Source organism: Ailuropoda melanoleuca, chromosome 13, assembly GCF_002007445.2.
Source record: "Ailuropoda melanoleuca isolate Jingjing chromosome 13, ASM200744v2, whole genome shotgun sequence".
Classification (NCBI taxonomy): domain Eukaryota; kingdom Metazoa; phylum Chordata; class Mammalia; order Carnivora; family Ursidae; genus Ailuropoda; species Ailuropoda melanoleuca.
The window spans coordinates 13,026,221-13,044,888 of NC_048230.1; the positions used below are offsets into that span (position 1 = coordinate 13,026,221).

Sequence of the window (18,668 nt, forward strand, 5' to 3'; positions counted from 1 at the left end):
AGATTACAGAAAAATCTGGGGCGCCTGGGTGGCGCAGTTGTTAAGTGTCTGCCTTTGGCTCAGGGCATGATCCCAGCGTTCTGGGATCGACCCCCACATCAGGCTTCTCCGCTAAGAGCCTGCTTCTTCCTCTCCCACTACCCCTGCTTGTGTTCCCTCTTTCGCTGGCTGTCTCTGTCAAATCAATACATAAAATCTTAAAAAAAAAAAGATTACAGAAAAATCTGTATGTGGTTTCCCTCTGAACTTCAGAAATAGTTAAAACATTTATATTATGCACTACTATTGCTTACCCAAAGAATGAGAAATGTTTGTCACCCTGAGCTACATCTGGATGTACATCAAGTGACATGCCTTTAGAAAGTATGTCTCCATGGTACAATGGAACACAGCAAACATATCCCACAGTCTCAGTTTAGTGAAGGAATTCAGATTCTCTGCTTTCAGAAACAGAAAGATTTTGGCTTTCTTTTTTTCCTTCCACACACATACAGGGTATAACTTTGAATTTATAGTTTGGTTTGAATTCCACGGCTTTAGGCATGTATTTTTATCTTCTCTAACACGCAGTTCTCCTATGTATGAAATATGGATAATAACTATCTCACGGGATTGTTCTGAGATGACCAATGTACACTACCTGGCACAGGTCCTGATAAATAGCAGGCTTTAAACAATTCAGTTTCCTTAATCACATAAATAATTTATAGTTTAGAAGGCAATGCAAAAGAATGGAAAGAACACTGAACTTGAAGCCAAAAGACATGGGTTCAAATTCCAGCTGTTACTTTACTTATTAACCCCTAAGTTTCACAATTATAAAATGGGAGTAGTCATTTGTCTATCTGAGGATTATAATAAAATCAGCTCATAAACACTAAGTGCTTTAAAGTGTGAAGTACCATATAAAAAAATTAAGCATTATTATAACTTGAAAAAACTGAGAATGTTTAAAAAATATACTATCTTTAATACTCTGTAACGGAAGATCTGTGCAGAAGTTCCATGCCCTATCACTACAGAATACTCTTAGCATAATAAATTTTACTATAATTTACATAGAAAGTTACTACACAAAGCTGGGTGCATAAAGCTTATGGATTCCCAGAGAAGTTGCTATTATAAAGGGAATTAAAATAATCTGTTATTGTTTCTTAGGTATTAATACTTTCAAGGGACAATTATTAATTTTTAAAAAGCAAAATGATAGCTTCCTTCTTCGCCAGAAAGAATTGAAAAGATCAAAGCAAAAATTATCTTCTGATACACGGCAAAATAATTTATTACTCACCAATTTTATTATTTGAAAAATTCTAATATGGTATTGTAATATTTACCAAAGTAACTTCCAATATGAAAAAACTCATTTCATTGAACAATATACTTAACATAAGTGAGAGAAAATACATTCCTTGAAGGAGGAATGTCCTTGGAATAGTGAGTGATTATCATGGCAGGGGAGTAGAGGACAGGCTCTAAACTTATCCTAAATGCCAAAATCTAACATTAGAAACTGGGCAGGTAAAAGCAGCTGAAGTTTTCCTGTCCCATTCTTCTAAGAACTGAAGGTAGAGGAGTGTTAAGAAGAAACTTGGGACAAAGGTGCTTTTAATTTTGAAGGAATCATACCAGGGCACAGACATTACTCACTGCTCTTGCCTTTTCTTTGGTGAATGTCTCTGTGTTGCAAACCTCACTGGTTAAGAAATTCTTTTCAGGTTAATTTTGTTTTCTTCTAGTGAGATTTGCCCTTTTGAAAGGAAACAATTCGTATCACAGTTCTAGAAGCACATATTCATTTCCCTTCATTTTCTCTCCTCTATTCATATATATACGTACCTCTATCCTAGGGCTTTTGTTAAGACTGGCATTGAACAATAGCAGATTCTCACTTCTCTAACCACAACCCACAGCTCTTCGCCTCTTCAGAGACCCCTTTCTTCCCCATTCTCTCCCACACTAACATCTGGCTGGTTTTCTGTAAAGGACATCGGTGCCTTGAGAGGAAGTATTATTGGGGGGTATGAAAGAAAAGTAGAATTAGTGAAAGGCCATCTTCTCTCAGCTCATGGTCAGTAAAAATATGACATTTTTGGACTACGTATGTGAAAATGATGTGCATTTTCCTATACAGGAACACTATTTTTGCTTGATAATAGTCTTGGATGAACAGTTTCACAAGGCAAAAAGTGAAATAAAGGAAGTCAGGAAAGGAGGAAGGAAAAAGAAGGAAAGAAAGAAAACAAGGAGAAAAGTCTTAAAGGGGCACAATTTTCCAATAGGGACAGGGAAAACCTGCACCAAATTCACTAACCTCCAAATATGACTTTCCATGGTTAAATATCTAAGTAAGATACCAACCAAAAGAAGCAGAACCCAAATATTAACAATTCATATTGGAATGAGCAAAGGAATTAAGCTTTAATGCCTTTTAATGGGCTCATCATCATTAGGCAGTGAATCAGAGGGTATAATTACCTGGATATGCATTTTAATTATTGCTTTTCCAATCAGAGTTGCACCAAAGAAAGTCCAAAAAGGTACAAGAAAGTGTCCACATGTTATTCCAGCCAGATCAAATAGAGGATTTGGAATCTATTAAGAAAAAAAAAGTTAAAATATATAATCTAAGGAACAGTTTCATTTTATCACTTACAGGTATGTGGAATCATGCTTTAAGCCTTGCTTTCATTTCAAAGACAGGAATAGCTTCCCTGATCACTAGGCTGTTCAGAAGGTTAGGCAAGTATTCTAATGTTTCTGTAAGATGGATCTCATATTCATTTCAGGCTGCTGCTGAAAGCAAACCCAGCTGTCCTTTTGCCTGTATTACTTATAGCTAACACCCCATATACTTTTTTTTTTTTAATCACATTAGAACTGGATAAAACCAGTGGACTTGCAGGAATTTAATACCATTCATCACATACTTTGCCATTTGGTAGCTGTGTCTAAGGTGAGGTATAAACGAAGAAAAGCCTTAAGATTATTTCAGTAGTTACTAGGGTTCTTTCAACCTGAAATAAGAATATTATCTAGAAGGTACTCACATATATACAGCAAACATTCTTATAAAAATCACAAATACATTTATGAAGATGTGCTTTTATCCCTCAACATAAAAAAATTCATAATTTGTATTTTGCACATACAAACCTCATCATTTGTATGACAGCCCAAGGCTGTGGGGCTGTGTAACATATTTTAAATAGAAAATCAAGTGTGGAAATATGAGCACATAGATTCAGATGTTTTGAATACTCAGTCCCAGACAAAGAAGTGATTCACAACAAATACCTTTTCCAAACATTCCCACATTTCAAGAATGCTGAAAGACAATTTCATGTAAAAATGCAAAGAAACCACAAACTGTTTTTGAGCACTTCATCCATTTTTCTCCCATAGAAGCACTCTGTCCTTGTGGCAGTTGGCAGAACCATTCAGAAGCCAATGAATTTATATAATTTCATTTCTGAACTTTCAAAGAAAAGCCTAGTTGTTTAAGAGATATTTGTCACATATGTTCTTTTAAAAACAATTCCATGACTAAATTAGAATTCAAATATTCTTTTGTTCCTAACACTTGGATTCAATAACTCAGTTTTGTTTTTCTCATCCACATTCAAATGTTTTATGCAATTTCATCTGTCTTACAATCATGTTAATAACAATACCAATTGCATAGCTTTACATCAATCATTTCTTATATTTTCTCATGTGACCTTCATAACTCCATGGATTACAATTTTAATTGTTTTCCTTTATTATCAGGCTCTACTTCATGCTGAAATAGAAATTAAAGTATATAAGATATGTAAAGCAGAGTACATTAAAAATTAGAATTTGCTGAACATGTTGGATACCTCAGTGTATGCTGTATACCCTCAGAAGAGCATAATCAGTGAATTTATTGTTTCATGTGCATGTTATTTATTCTTTTTTTTTTTCAACTCCTGACTAAATACACAGAAAGGAAGACTCGGATTAAAAGAACTACTAAATAGCTTTGAAAGTTTCCCTCAACTAGGAGTCTTATTTATCTTAGTTTGAATGTTAACAACAAAATAATTAATAAACTTAAATGAAGTATATATGCTTTCAACACTTTAAGTATCAAAAATTTTCTAGGGGCGCCTGGGTGGCTCAGTTGTTAAGCCTCTGCCTTCGGCTCAGGGCGTGATCCCGGAGTCCTGGGATCGAGCCCCACATCAGGGTCCTCTGCTGGGAGCCTGCTTCTTCCTCTCCCACTCCCCCTGCCTGTGTTCCCTCTCTCACTGGCTGTCTCTCTGTCAAATAAATAAATAAAATCTTTAAAAAAAAAATTCTAGAAAAAAGTTCCTAGAAGGCCAAACTGATCTATCAATTTATGTTCAATACTGACTATTACTAGTCAAATATGAAGAAGACTGACTAGTATAGAAAGTGGATTTTCAGCAGTGAGGACACAGGGATAGATGAGTGCCAAATACTATTTTTTGTTTTAAGAAATTAAAGACACTCCATGTTTTCCCCAGGAATAATGAAAGCTAATTTTTCTTGAATGCTTTGACTTATCAAGTACTTTTCTAAAGGTTCTACATTGTCAATTAACTTAATCCCAAAACAATGCTATATGATATCATTACACTCACTTTACAGAAAAGTGAGACAGACAGGTTTGACAATTTATTCAGGCTAGCAGGATTTCAGCAGCAGAGCAGGATTTCAACTCAGGCAATGTGGCTCCCATGCTCCTTCACTTAGCCTCTGAAGTAAGGACATTATTATCCATTAGGCCTTTTAGCTTAATCCCATTCCGCTGACTTCCACAGCACTTCCTACTTAGCCTTGTATTTCAACAGTCTCCCTCACTAGACTTCAGGATCCTTGAGGAAAGGGAGTATCTTTTATCTCTTTATTCCAAACACTCAGTGACTGAATCCAAGCTGATGAATAACAATAAAAAATGGTGGAACATTTATGTTCCAAGCACTGTATTAGTTCACATATATTTTCTTAAATCCTCACATCAGCCTTTACAATGAGTGTCTTATTGCCTCATTTTCAAAATTAGAAAACTAGGGTTCAAAGAGAGTAATTTGACTAGGTTGTATGGTTAATAAGAGGTTACATGGTTAATAAGAGGCAAAACTGGTTTAGGAATGCCAAAACCAATTCTCTTTCTACTATATTACACTACAATATACTTATAAATTGCTCAAATAGTTGAGGTCAAAATTATGATAAAGAGCTTCTACATTAAATAGAAAAGTTAGATTATGAAAATTTTTAATATTGCCAGGGTCAAAGACAGTAATTCAGGCACATGTATATTTTACAGTATATCTAGAATGTTCACATCACATTAGAAATTTTGGCAGCAAATGTCCTGTTTTTTGGCATTTGCTTTGCTAAGGGAGGAGTACTCAAAGATGAATTCATATTCTAGTACATAATGGATAAAGGAGCTGTGTGTCAGTACACAATAATTTTGTGAATTATACTTAGAGTTGCAGTTTTTATCATATCAACTAGGTGCACCTAGTTATACTGGCCAAATCCACCACCGAACTGCCAAAAATTGTGTACAAGCTACCAAAGAAAACTCTGTTCAAAATGTTCCATTTCAAATATAACTGTTTCTATTATATTAGAAAAGGACCAGGATAAACACCAACTCATCAAGGAATGTCAATTTCACAAATCTGCAGTTTGAGACATTAACAACATTTTTGACGTAAGTGGCTTCTTAGTTCACTGTAGCCAAAGATGCACTTAATTTTGCCTGAGAGGTTTCAATTACCCTGATATTGTAAATATCCCTTAAGACAGGTTTCATATGAATTCTTCCTCATAACTAATGCTTGAAACTCTGGAAAAAGACCACCTACCTATAACTCTGGAAAGAATGGAGTCATTGTTATTTGGTTAAATGCACTTCATTTTATAAATTCTTCATGGAAAGGATGAATTTTATCTCTTTCTTTTTTTAAATCTTTTTTTTTTTTTTTATCTCTTTTACTCTTACTGAAACAAGCCATTTAGGTCTGAGGCCATCAAAGGCAAGATGAAAAAAAGTCAATAAACGAGATATGAACCTATCCAGTAGAAACAGCTCATTTGATGAATAAGATGAATGATTAATAAAATTACATACTCGTTAAAAGTGATAGCATTTTTGTTCACTCAAGTGTGTTATCTTTATTTTTTTCTTGTGTGCTATCTTTAAAAACATATTGGATCAAAATATAATCTACCATTTATTGGAAATTTGTAATACAATTCACTTACTGAAGCACAGGCCAAAATTCCAAAAAATCCAACCTTCTGTACTAGGTTCTGAACTGCCAGTTTAGCCCGGGAAGCAAAGTCCTATATAAAAGGAGGATAATTAAAACATTAATGAAAAGTATAAGGAAGAATAGATGGCTCTTTATAGAGCTTATAACACTAAATGACCTCACAACCTGATTCACTTAATCATTGCTTTTGATGAATGATTTTTAAAAAAATCACAGAAGGTTGCACAAGAAAATATGCAAATAAAATCTTGATAGAACAATTACACCCTTAAAGACAAACTTTTACAATTCAAGAATAAGCCAAAACACTGTAACTTTATTTTTCAGATTATCTAGGGATGAACAAAATGTTATAAACTATGAACCAACACATTCTTTTTCTTTTTTTCTCTTTTTTTAAAATAGGCTCCACACCCAGCATGAAGCCCAGTTTAGGGCTTGAACTCACAACCCTGAGATCAAAACCTGAGCTGAGATCAAGAGTCAGACACTCAACTGACTGAGCGACACAGGTGCCGCAAACCAACTCATTCTTTTGGAAATACTGACCTACCACGTTTGTCTCTTTCTCTTTCCTTCTACTACTTGCCAGACTTAATCTAACATCAGGGTCGAAAATCATAGGATTTTACAAGACAGCCAATGAAGACACCTCTGCTGATCACCAGCCAGAAGATGAAAAAAATAGTCATGTGGCAATAACTGAATAAGTATTTGTTACCCCCCAAAGCAAAATGACACCTTACATTTCACAACTTGTGCTAGTTTTATGAAATATTTTCAGAAACATTTTATTCGAGCCTTTCAATAATCCTGCAGTGTAATAGGGCAGATCCTTCAGACTCTGAAATCAGTGCTCTTTTTATTTTACTATGCTATCTTCCAAGCTGAAACATGCATTTGGCTGGCTAGCTTATTTCCATGATTTTCTTTTTCCTGCATGTTGATGCTACAATTATATATATAATACTTTTTTCCTTAAAAGTGCCAATTTGGGGACGCCTGGATGCCTCAGCTGGTAGAGCATGGGACTCTCGATCTCAGGGTGGTGAGTTTAAGCCCCATGTTGGGCACTGAGCTTACTAAAACAAAACAGAACAAAACAAAACACAAACTCCCTGCAACTTACTTGCTGAGGATGATAAGAAAGGAATTAAACCAATAAGGTATATTTTAAAAGTTATTAACAGTTAAGATAAACACTTTCAAATTCAAATATATTGGCTCTCAAAGTCAACCATTAACTAAATTCTACAACACAGTTTTGTAATTTTACAATTTATTTCCAAAGACAGAATTTTTCTTTTTGGGATGTCTTCCTTTTTCAGTCAACTGTATCAGATTTATATACATATACACACACACACACACATATACACACACACACACACACACACACACACACATATATTTTAAAGTAAGCTCTACACCAAATGTGGGGCTTGAATTCACAACTCTTGAGATCAAGTGTCGCATGCTCTACCAACTGAGACAGCCAGGTGCCCCCAAGATTTAATATTTTTAAACAAACTGAACTACTGCAGCAGAGAGCACTTGCTATTTTTATTCAGATTTCTAACTCAAGATTTAATTTTCTTTTTTTTTTTTTAAAGATTTTATTTATTTATTTGACAGAGATAGAGACAGCCAGCGAGAGAGGGAAGACAAGCAGGGGGAGTGGGAGAGGAAGAAGCAGGCTCATAGTGGAAGAGCCTGATGTGGGGCTCCATCCCATAACGCCAGGATCACGCCCTGAGCCGAAGGCAGACGCTTAACTGCTGTGCCACCCAGGCGCCCCAAGATTTAATTTTCTTCTTAAGCTGGCATCTATTGCATTAAATGTGAAACACTGATTTTATTCATTTATTGATTTTTTTCTTCCATAAAGACAGAAGTGTTTTCTTATTTATTTATTTTTTAGTTAGTGAACATACAATGCAATATTGGTTTCTGGAGAAGAATTTAGTGGTTCATCACTTACATACAACACCCATGGCTCATCACAACAAGTGCTCTCTTTAATATCCATCACCCATCTAACCCATCCCCATCCACCTCTCTTCATCAAACCTAAGTTTTTCTCTATCGTTAAGAGTCTCTTTCCCTCTCTCCTTTTTTTCTTTTCCCCCTTCCCATATGTTCATCTGTTTTCTTTCTTCAATTCCACATATGGATGAGATCATACGGTGTTTGTCTTTGACTGACATTTTGCTCAGCACAATACACTCTAGCTCCATCCATGTCATTGCAAATGACAGGACTTCATTTTTTTTGATGGCTGAGTAACATAACCATTATATATATATATATATACACTACATATACATATATATATATATACACTACTATATGCATCTTCTTTATGCATTTATCAGCTGATGGCCATTTGGGCTCTCTCCATGGTATGGCTATTGTTATAATGCTGCTATAAACACCGTGGTGCATGTACCCCTTCAAATCTGTACTTTTGTATCCTTTGGGTAAATACCTAGTAGTGCAATTGCAGGAATGCAGGGTAGATCTATTTTTAACTTTCTGAGGAACCTCCATACTGTTTTCTAAACTGGCTGCACCAGTTTGCATTCCCACCAATAATGCAAGCGGGTTCCCCTTTCTCTGCATCCTCTCCAACACCTGTTGTTTCTTCTAATCTTATTGATTTAAAAACTGTTTAATATATAATGAAACCAGTTTTCCTATATAACTTATTTTAAAACAAATTACACTTCCATTGATTTTTAATAATTTACACAATCCCCAAGTCATTAAACTGTAATTCGTTAGAAGCACTAAGTCCTTTTAACCCTCTAGGGCAGAATCTCTTTACTCAACATAAATTAGATAAGAACAAAGGAAAATAGACTACTTGTCCTTTCAGATGCCTGGGTGCCCATCATCAATTATCCTTAAGGGTACTGTAAGAATTTTCATTTGAGGAGAAAGAGTTACTTTATCTAAATAAATGTAGAAACCTCTCTAACTTCTTTTTAAATTAATTTTTAGCTTGCGTGTCTTACAAGGAAAACAAATTAAGTGGCTTTTTAATGGGAAGTTTTACTTTTTAAAAAGTCTGAAAGTTGTCTACTGAAAATGGATTTCATAAATCTTATTATGTGTTTAACACACACGGTGACATGCTACTTTCAGTTCCTGTAATTTATTTTCCAGGACTCTCACAATATTCTCAGAATTAAAATTATATTTATATACTAAACAATCCATAAATGTTTATTTAAATTCAACTAATATGAAGTCTGCACACTTGTTTTCATTACAGGACACCAAGAGCAGCAGAATATGCAGCTTGAGGGAATATTTTCTTGATGTTCTTCCTTGCCATGTAATGAAAAAAAAAACCTCAGGAAAGTATTGTACTAGTATCTGCATCAAATCTAAAATACTTTATGATAGTAACTCATGTGCACATTTCATAAACACAACTATATTTTGTTCTTTTTATTTTAAACTTATTTCACTCCAAGCCATATATTCAAAACTTACTGATATAGCTCTAAAGGTTTTATTGACATAATTTTATTGAAAACATCATTCTTTTATTGTCTAAAATGTTCTACATGTTAAATGTAATTGTTCTTTGTTGCTCTGTAGTTTTAAAAAGTTCTTTTTTTAAAATAAGGTCAGTACTTTACATTATTTGTATTTTGACAGTTCTTTCTTATGTTGATTTTAAAGTAACACGGTCTATGCATATGTTTATTTCTGCTTGCTTTTAAAATAGATTGTATGGTAGGTATATTATTTGACAATAAACCCAATTTACATGCTCAAACACACACACACACCCTCAACAATAGGCAAAAAAGGCCTCTTTTACTAAAGATTAAAAGAATCATTTCAGGGGCGCCTGGGTGGCACAGCGGTTAAGCGTCTGCCTTTGGCTCAGGGCGTGATCCCGGCGTTGTGGGATCGAGCCCCACATCAGGCTCTTCTGCTATGAGCCTGCTTCTTCCTCTCCCACTCCCCCTGCTTGTGTTCCCTCTCTCGCTGGCTGTCTCTATCTCTGTCAAATAAATAAGTAAAATCTTAAAAAAAAAAAAAAAAAAAGAATCATTTCAAACATAATTTGCTCTTTTTAGGCCAGCAAATAAAATAAATAAGCCAAAAAAAGTACACCAATAATGAACAACATTAAAAAAAAAAGTTTAACAGATTAATATGTTAGGCATTCAATATCCAAGTTAAATATCAAAGGAAATTAGTATTTCATTTTAATGGTTCTGGTGTATTTGTGGGAACAATGTAGCAAGTTCAATTTGATTACTTCCTCAATTGTCATTCTTCATTAAAAAAAAATCTGTACAACTAAAAACAAATTCCTTTTAATAGTTTCATTTCTCTGGATTCACATTTCACAACGTTTACCCATTTCACAATTTAAATGCCTGAAAGTTTTATTCTCTAGTTCTACCTAAATAAGCAGCATCCCTTTATAATTTGTAATCATTTATCTCGACTTTTTAAAAAATTAACAAAATACAGGGGCGCCTGGGTGGCACAGCAGTTGGGCGTCTGCTCTCGGCTCAGGGCAAGATCCCGGTGTTGTGGGATCGAGCCCCACATCAGGCTCCTCTGCTGGGAGCCTGCTTCTTCCTCTCCCACTCCCCCTGCTTGTGTTCCCTCTCTCGCTGGCTGTCTCTATCTCTGTCAAATAAGTAAATTTAAAAAATCTTAAAAAAAAATAAAAAATAAAAAATTAACAAAATACAAGTAAGTAAAATTATCATTTCCATTCCCACAAACTGTGATTATGTACTTAACTAATCACTAGGAGCACTTCCTCAATAACTACAAGACAAATGAAGGAATGTTACAATAAATCCTTCTAATCACTGAGACTTTAGGATTAATAAAGAAAAAACAGATAAAACCTTCAAGTATGAATATTCCTGTACTACTTTTACTTCACCTTTCTTTTTCCTAAGAAAAATATTTATGATTAAGGGAGAAGAGAAACTGTATGGCTAATTATAAGTAGCTTGTAAAATACTAATCTTTGAATCTAAAGATACCAGATGGATTTAAATACATGAAATAACATTTGTCTTCAAATGGCAACAGTACACTTATTTCAATTTTCGTAAGTGATCACAGGGAATTCCAAGATCTCTTTAAAAGCAACAAAAAATACCTAAACCTGTTGAACGAATGCAGTATTACTGGAGATAATTATTTATTTGGTTAATAGCTTATATGTTAGTTTGAGATGACCTATTATTATCAATGTGATGATAAATGGTGAACGATTTTATAGATTATAATTTTGTAAATTATCTGCCTTCTTAATCCATAATATGTTAAAACTTCTGCTGAGCTTGGGTTGGTATTGAAGTGGCTCCACAGATAAAAACCACAGAGCAACAGCTTTAATAATAATTCCTCATATATAAAGGGAATTTAAAATATACTGTATTTGTGAAGTTCTTTCACCATCTAAAAATGACTTTTTAGTTCCCTGACCCTAGTCAAATATGTTGTGTCAATGAAGTAAAACTCTATTAACCAGAAAAGGAGCTAAATAGTAATGATGACTTAAAATAAGCTGTTTCAGCATTGTGGACAATCATTCTGAAATATAAATTGTTATTAAGGTCCTAATAACCATGTCACTAAATTAATTTTCTACACTGAAGTCATATTAAATATAATAAATACCACAATTAAAGGGTACAATTAATTCTCTCTTCATAGAAATTGCAATGAAATATATCTCATAATCTTTAAATCTTTCAGAATAAAACATGTCCTAATTGAAATTTTCTACCCTTTATCAGGGTTCTTTATGGGTTATTTTCACATAAAAATGTGTATTAATTCATTGAATCCAAGTGAACAAAATATTTTATCTTACTGTTAACTTCCTCAACAATATCAATACGTAATTGCTAGGATTTAACACTGCATATTTAAGCAAATCTCCTTTAAATGAGGTATATTTTCAACAGTCATATACCATCTACTCTGTTTTTGAATTATAATAGACTTAAACATAATTATGAGGTGAAGACTGTAAGGAAATAAACTCTAGAATTACAAGCAAAAGTAGGGATATTAACTTGATGAAATAAAGTGAATGCAACAGTAGTAAGTAGTCAATAAATTTAAAATTTAGTACCTATAAAATGCCAGATTACAAAATGCACATACGCTTACCAAAAAAAGTGATCAGAGCAGAGTTGTGCAACAACTACTGAAAATGAAATGTTTTAATATCAAATTTATGGCTTTTACACATTATTACATCAGAGATGATCACTGGAATTTCTTTTTTTTTTTTTTTAAGATGTTATTTATTTATTTGAGAGACAGAGAGCACACAAGAGGGAAGGGGCAAAGGGGGAAGGAAAAAGAATCTGAAGCAGACTCCACACTGAGCACAGAGCCCAATGTGGGGTTTGATCCCATGACCGCTGAGTTCATGACCTGAACCAAAACCAAAAGTCGGATGCTTAACTGACTGAACCACCCAGGAGCCCCTAGAATTTCTATTTAAATTGGATATTAGGGTAAAATTCTGTAATGGTGCAAACAGACTACATCACATAAACACATTTCATAAAAGCAAAGCAAAGAAAATTTATTTTGAAAAAACTTTGAGATTTAGAAGTTGTTTTTGTTTAAACATTTTATTTATTTATTTATTAAATATTTTATTTTATATATTTGAGACAGAGAGAGAGGGAGAGAAAGCATACAAGTGGGGTGGAAGATCAGAGGAAGAGGGAGAGGCAGAAGCAGACTTTCCACTGAGCAGGGAGCCTGATGCTGGGCTTGATCCCAGGACAATGAGATCATGACCCAAGCCGAAGGCAGACGCTTAACCAACTGAGCCACCCAGGTACCCCGAGATTTAGAAGTTTTATGAGACTACAGAGTTCTCATTCAAGATGGTGACATAGGAGGCTCCTGAACTCACCTATTCCCACATACACACACAAAGCACAGCTACATAAAGAACAATTTCCTCTGAAAGAAATCCAGAAACTAGCTGAGCTATTCTTACACATCAGGTGAATAAGAAAAAACGAAAAACAAAAAAACAACCCACATCAAAAGGGTAGGAGAGACTTGGAAACAGATCACCATAAACCTTACCTCCAGTGAGACAACCTGCAACTGGGAGGGAAAGGACAATTCTTAGCCTCTTCTTGAGGAATGAAGGGTTTGGCCCCCCCACAAACCCATACTTGGCACCCTATCTTTTAAGACTTCTGAGAGAGGCACCTCCAAAACATCTAGGTTTGAAAGCCAACAGGACTTTAGTTTGACCCACAAGGCCAAACTAAAAGACAGTTCTTAAGCCCGTGTTCTTAAGCATAGGGACTCATTTTGGCTAACACCTTGGGACCCTATATATAGGCAGCAGACTAAAACACCAGTCTTTCCCAGGACTATTTGCTTATCTTAAAAGCTTTGGCCTGAGGGATGGGCTTCTAATTTAAAATGCACCTAGGGGTACCTGGGTGGCTTAGTTGATTAAGTGTCTGACTTTGGCTCAGGTCGTGATCTTGGGGTCCCGGGATCCAGCCCTGTGATGGGCTCCATGATCAGTGGGGAGTCTGCTTCTCCCTCTCTCTGCCCCTCCCCCTGCTCATGCTCTCTCTCTCTCAAATAAATAAAAATAAAATCATTAAAAAAATGTATGTAGAAGCTGACTGCAATATTCTCCAGAGCTGCAGAGGCTGGCAGGTGCCATCTTCACACTGTCCCATTACCCATTTTTAGGTTTCTGGGATCTCCCAAAAAGGAGTTTATGGACACGTGTGGTGCCCTGGATCGTGCAGTTGCTGTGCAAGGGATCCCCCGATTGCCTGGCTCTGGTGGCCAGTGGGGCTTATATTCACAGAGAATGAGAGTGCAACAGACAAATAGTCCTTAACTGCATATCCACCAAAGGAATAATGCAGATGCAGTGGATAGAAATGCCCAGTCTTTCCAAGAAAGAGGTCTATCTGTTTACTTAGAAAGCTTTGGCCTGAGGGACAGGTTTCTGGTTTTGTTTCGCTTTGTTTTGTTTTAAAGTAATCTCTATATATTTGAGCCCCAACAAGTGGCTCAAACTCACGACTCTGAGATCAAGAGTCACATGCTCTATCAAATGAGTCAGCCCGGTGCCCCAGCAGGCTTCTAATTTAACACACATTGGGGCCCATTGGAATCCTTTCCAGAGACTGAAGAGGCCAGTGACCATATCTGCCCTGCCCCTCATCGCTGATGTCTCTGAGAAAATAACTTGTGCAAACCTCTGGTGTCCCACCTATTGTGGCTGCCTTGCAGGGGACACAGCCCTTGATTGCCTGGGTCTGGTAGCCAGTGAAGCTTGTGTTTATGTATTTAATAGGATGGTAGCAAACAGAAACAGTTCTTAGTTGACTATTTCACCAGAACTCAGTGCAGAGGGAGCAGAGAGAACCCCCCATCTCCGTCTTCCGCAGAAAGAGGTATGTTTGCATACATTTAAAGTTGCTGCCTGAGGGTTCATTTTCCAATTAACACACATCTAGTTGCTGACTAAGCTATTCTTCTTATGGACACTGACAGGTATTGGCACGCTCTCAATTACTGGGAGACACTAAGAACAAAGCTGCTTGGACACAATCACAAAGGAATGACAGACAACTAAGAGCCAAGGCAGGGTTGAAAGATACAGTTCATTTCCTACAGGAGGCCACTTGTTCAAGACTGAGAGAGGTGGATGTTTCATCTACTACGTAGAAACCAACACAGATGTTCACAGAAAATGAAGAAAAAGAGGAATATGTTCCAACAAAAGAACAAGATAAAAACTCAGAAAAGACCTTAATGAAAGATAAATAATGACCTAACAGGAAGTTCAAAATAATGACCATAAATATGCTCACTTAGATCGAACAAAGCATGAACAAAGCAAGAATTTCAACAAAGACAGAAAATATAAGTACCATACAGAAGTCACAGAGCTGAAGAATACAATACCTGCAACAAAAAATTCAATAGAGGAGTTCAACAGTAGACTAGATGATGCAGAAAATGGGATCAACAAGCTTGAAGACATGTTAGTATAATTCTCAAATCAGAGCAGGAAAAAAAAAAGAATGAAAATGAATGAATATAGCTTAAGGGAATTATGGAGCAATATTAAGTGGACAAATATTCACAGTATAGTCTCAGAAAGAGAAGAGAGAAAGGGGAAGAAAAGTTATTCAAAGAAATAAAAGCTGAAAACTTCCCTGGGAAAGGAAACAGACATCCAGAGATCCAAATAAAATGAATCCAAAGAGACCCACACCAAGACACTTTATATTTAAACTGCCAAAAGTTAAAGGCAAGGAGAGAATTATAAAGGCAGCAAGAGAAAACAACTTGTTACATACAATGGAACCCCTATAACACTATAAGCAAATTTTTCAACAGAAATTTTGCAGGCCAAAAAGAATGGCAAAATACATTCAAAGTACTGAAAGAAAAACAATAGTCCCTGCCAATCAAGAATACTTTACTTGGCAAAGTTGTCCAGAATGAAGCAAAGAGAAAGAGTTTTTCAGACAAGCAGAGTCTGAAGGAGTTTAGCACCACTAGAGCAGCCTTACAAGAAATGTTAAGGAACTTCTGTAAGCCAGAACAAAAGGGTGCTAATCAATTTCAGGAAAACATGTAAAAATATAAATCTTGAAGATAAAGATAGATACATAGTTAAATTCAGAATAATCTAATGTTGTGAAAATGGGTTAATCACTTATAAGCTAGTATGAAGTTTAAAAGAACAAAAATAACTATAACTACAATAATGTGCTAATGAGCACACAGACAAAAAGACATAAATTGTGACATCAAAAACAAAATGTGACAGTAGTGTAAAAATGTAGAGCTTTTTTTTTTAAATTAATGGTCATTTAGATTTATCATTTTTAAAAGTTAGTGTTTTTTTTTTTTTTAATATAAGTAATCTCTACACCCACCACGGGGTTCAAACTCATGATCCCAAGATTAAGAGTCACATGCTCTACTGATTGAGCCAGCCAGGCGCCCCAAATGAGACTGAAAGCTCTTCCTCTAAGATCTGGAACAAGACAAAGATGCCCACTTTTGCCACTTTTATTCAACATACTCCTAGCCACAGCAATTAGGCAAGAAAAAGAAACAAAAAGCAGTCATTCAGAAGGGAAATAATAAAACTATGTTTGTTTGTAGATGACATATATAGAAAATCCTAAAGACTCCAACAAAAACTATTAGAATAAATGAATTAATAAGTAAACAAATTAAGTAAAGTTGTAGGATACAAAATCAATATTCAAAAATCAGTTGCATTTCTTTTTTTTTAAGTTTATTTATTTTTAGTAATCTCTACACCCAAGGTGAGGTTCAAACTCACAACCCCAAGATCAAGAGTTGCATGCTCTTCCAAATGAGCCGGCAAGGTGGCCCCAAAAGCAGTTGCATTTGTACACATTAATAATGAAGTATCAGAAAGAGAAATTAAGAAAACAATCCCATTTATATTTGCACTATAACACACTAATGAAAGAAATTGAAGACACAAATAAATGGGAAGATAGTCTGTGCTCACAGACTGGAAGAATACTGTTAAAATGTCCATACTACCCAAAGTAATCTACAGATTCAACACAATCCCTTTCAAAATTCCAATGGCAGTTTTCACAGAAATAGAATAAAACCCCAAAATTTGTATGGAACCACAAAGACCCAGAGTAGCCAAAGCAATCTTGACAAAGGTGAACAACTCTGGAGGCATCATGCTTCCTGACTCCAAACAACATTACAAAGCTATAGTAATCAAAATAGTATGGAATTAGCTTAAAAGCAAACACATAGATTATTAGAAAAGAATAGAGAGCCCAGAAAGAAACTCACACCTATATGGCCAATTAATTTAAGACGATGGAGCCAAAAATATACAATGGGGAAAGGACAGTCTTTTCAATACATAGTGTTGGGAAAACTGGATGGCCACATGCAAAAGAACGAAACTGGACCCCCATCTTACACCACACAGAAAAATCAACTCAAAATGGATTAAAGACTTGAATAAAGGATCCAAAACCATAAAACACCTAGAGAAAACACAGAGAGATAGGCTCCTTGACACTGCTCTTGGCAATGATTTTTTTGGATAGGACACCACGGCAAAGGCAACAAAAGCAAATAAACAAGTGGGATTCTATCAAACTAAACAGCTTCTGTATAGCAAAGGAAACCATCAACAAAACGAAAAGGTAACCTACCCAAAGGGAGAAAATATTTATGAATTCTATATGTGATAAGGGGTTAATATCCAAAATATATAAGGACTCCTACAAATCAACTGGAAAAGAATCTGATTAAAAAATGGGCAGATTATCTGAATAGATATATTTTCCAAAGACAACCTATTGATGGTCAACAGGTATGTGAAAAGGTATTCAACATCGCTAATTACCAGAAAAATGCAAATCAAAACCCCAATGAGGTATCACTTCATAAATGTTAGAAAGCCTATTATCTTTTTTTTTTTTTTTTTTTTAAGTAGGCTCTACACCCAACATGGGGCTCAAACTCATGTCCCTGAGATCAAGTGTCACATGCTCTACCGACTAAGCCAACCAGGTGCCCAGAAAGCCTACTATCAAGAAGACAAAAGATACTAAGTGTTGGTGAGGATGTGGTGAAGAGGAAACCCATATGCACTGTTTAGGGGAATGTAAACTGGTATAGCCAGTATGCAGAGTCCTCAAAAATTAAAAATAGAACAATGATATGATCCAGCAATTCCACTTCTAGGTGTTAATCCAAAAGAAACCACCAGTATCTCAAAAAAATATCTGCATCCCCCAAGTTTACTGTAGCATTATTTATAATAGCCAAGACACAGAAACAACCTAAGTGTGCACTGATGGATGAATAAAGAAAATGTGGGAAATACACACACACACACACACAACCTGAAATACTATTCAGCTATTAAAAAAGAAGGGAATCCTCCCATGTGCAACAACACAGATGGACCTTGAGGTTGTGTTAAATGAAATAAGACAGAGAAAGAGAAATACTATATAATCTTATTTATACGTGGAATATTTTTAAAACCCCCAAGTAACAGATACAGAGCGGGGAGGAGTAGTAGGAGATGGTAGTGAAATGATGCCAGCTTTCAGTTATAAGATAAATAAATTCTGGGGATGTATACTGCATGGTTCCAAAGTTAACAATACTGTATTATGTATATGAAAATTGCTAAGTTGCTAAGAGAGTAGATCCTGAAAGTTCTCATCACAAGAAAAAAAACTGTAACTATAAATGGTGATGGATATTAACTGAACTTATTGTGGTAATCATCTTGCAACATATATGTATATCAAATCATTATGTTGTACACCTAAAATGAACACA

The 18,668-nt window shown here is 35.3% G+C and overlaps 1 protein-coding gene across 2 annotated transcripts in view; it reads right to left on the minus strand.

Annotated features, from left to right (window-relative positions):
- Positions 1–18,668, minus strand: part of VMP1 (vacuole membrane protein 1) — a 125,271-nt gene that overhangs the window by 26,686 nt on the left and 79,917 nt on the right. For both annotated transcript variants that reach the window (XM_019803877.2, XM_002923315.4), the window contains 2 exons: positions 6,271–6,351; positions 2,479–2,595 (listed from right to left, as the gene is read on the minus strand). In XM_019803877.2, the coding sequence (XP_019659436.1) occupies positions 2,479–2,595; positions 6,271–6,351 (198 nt within the window). The remainder of the gene's footprint in view (positions 1–2,478; positions 2,596–6,270; positions 6,352–18,668) is intronic.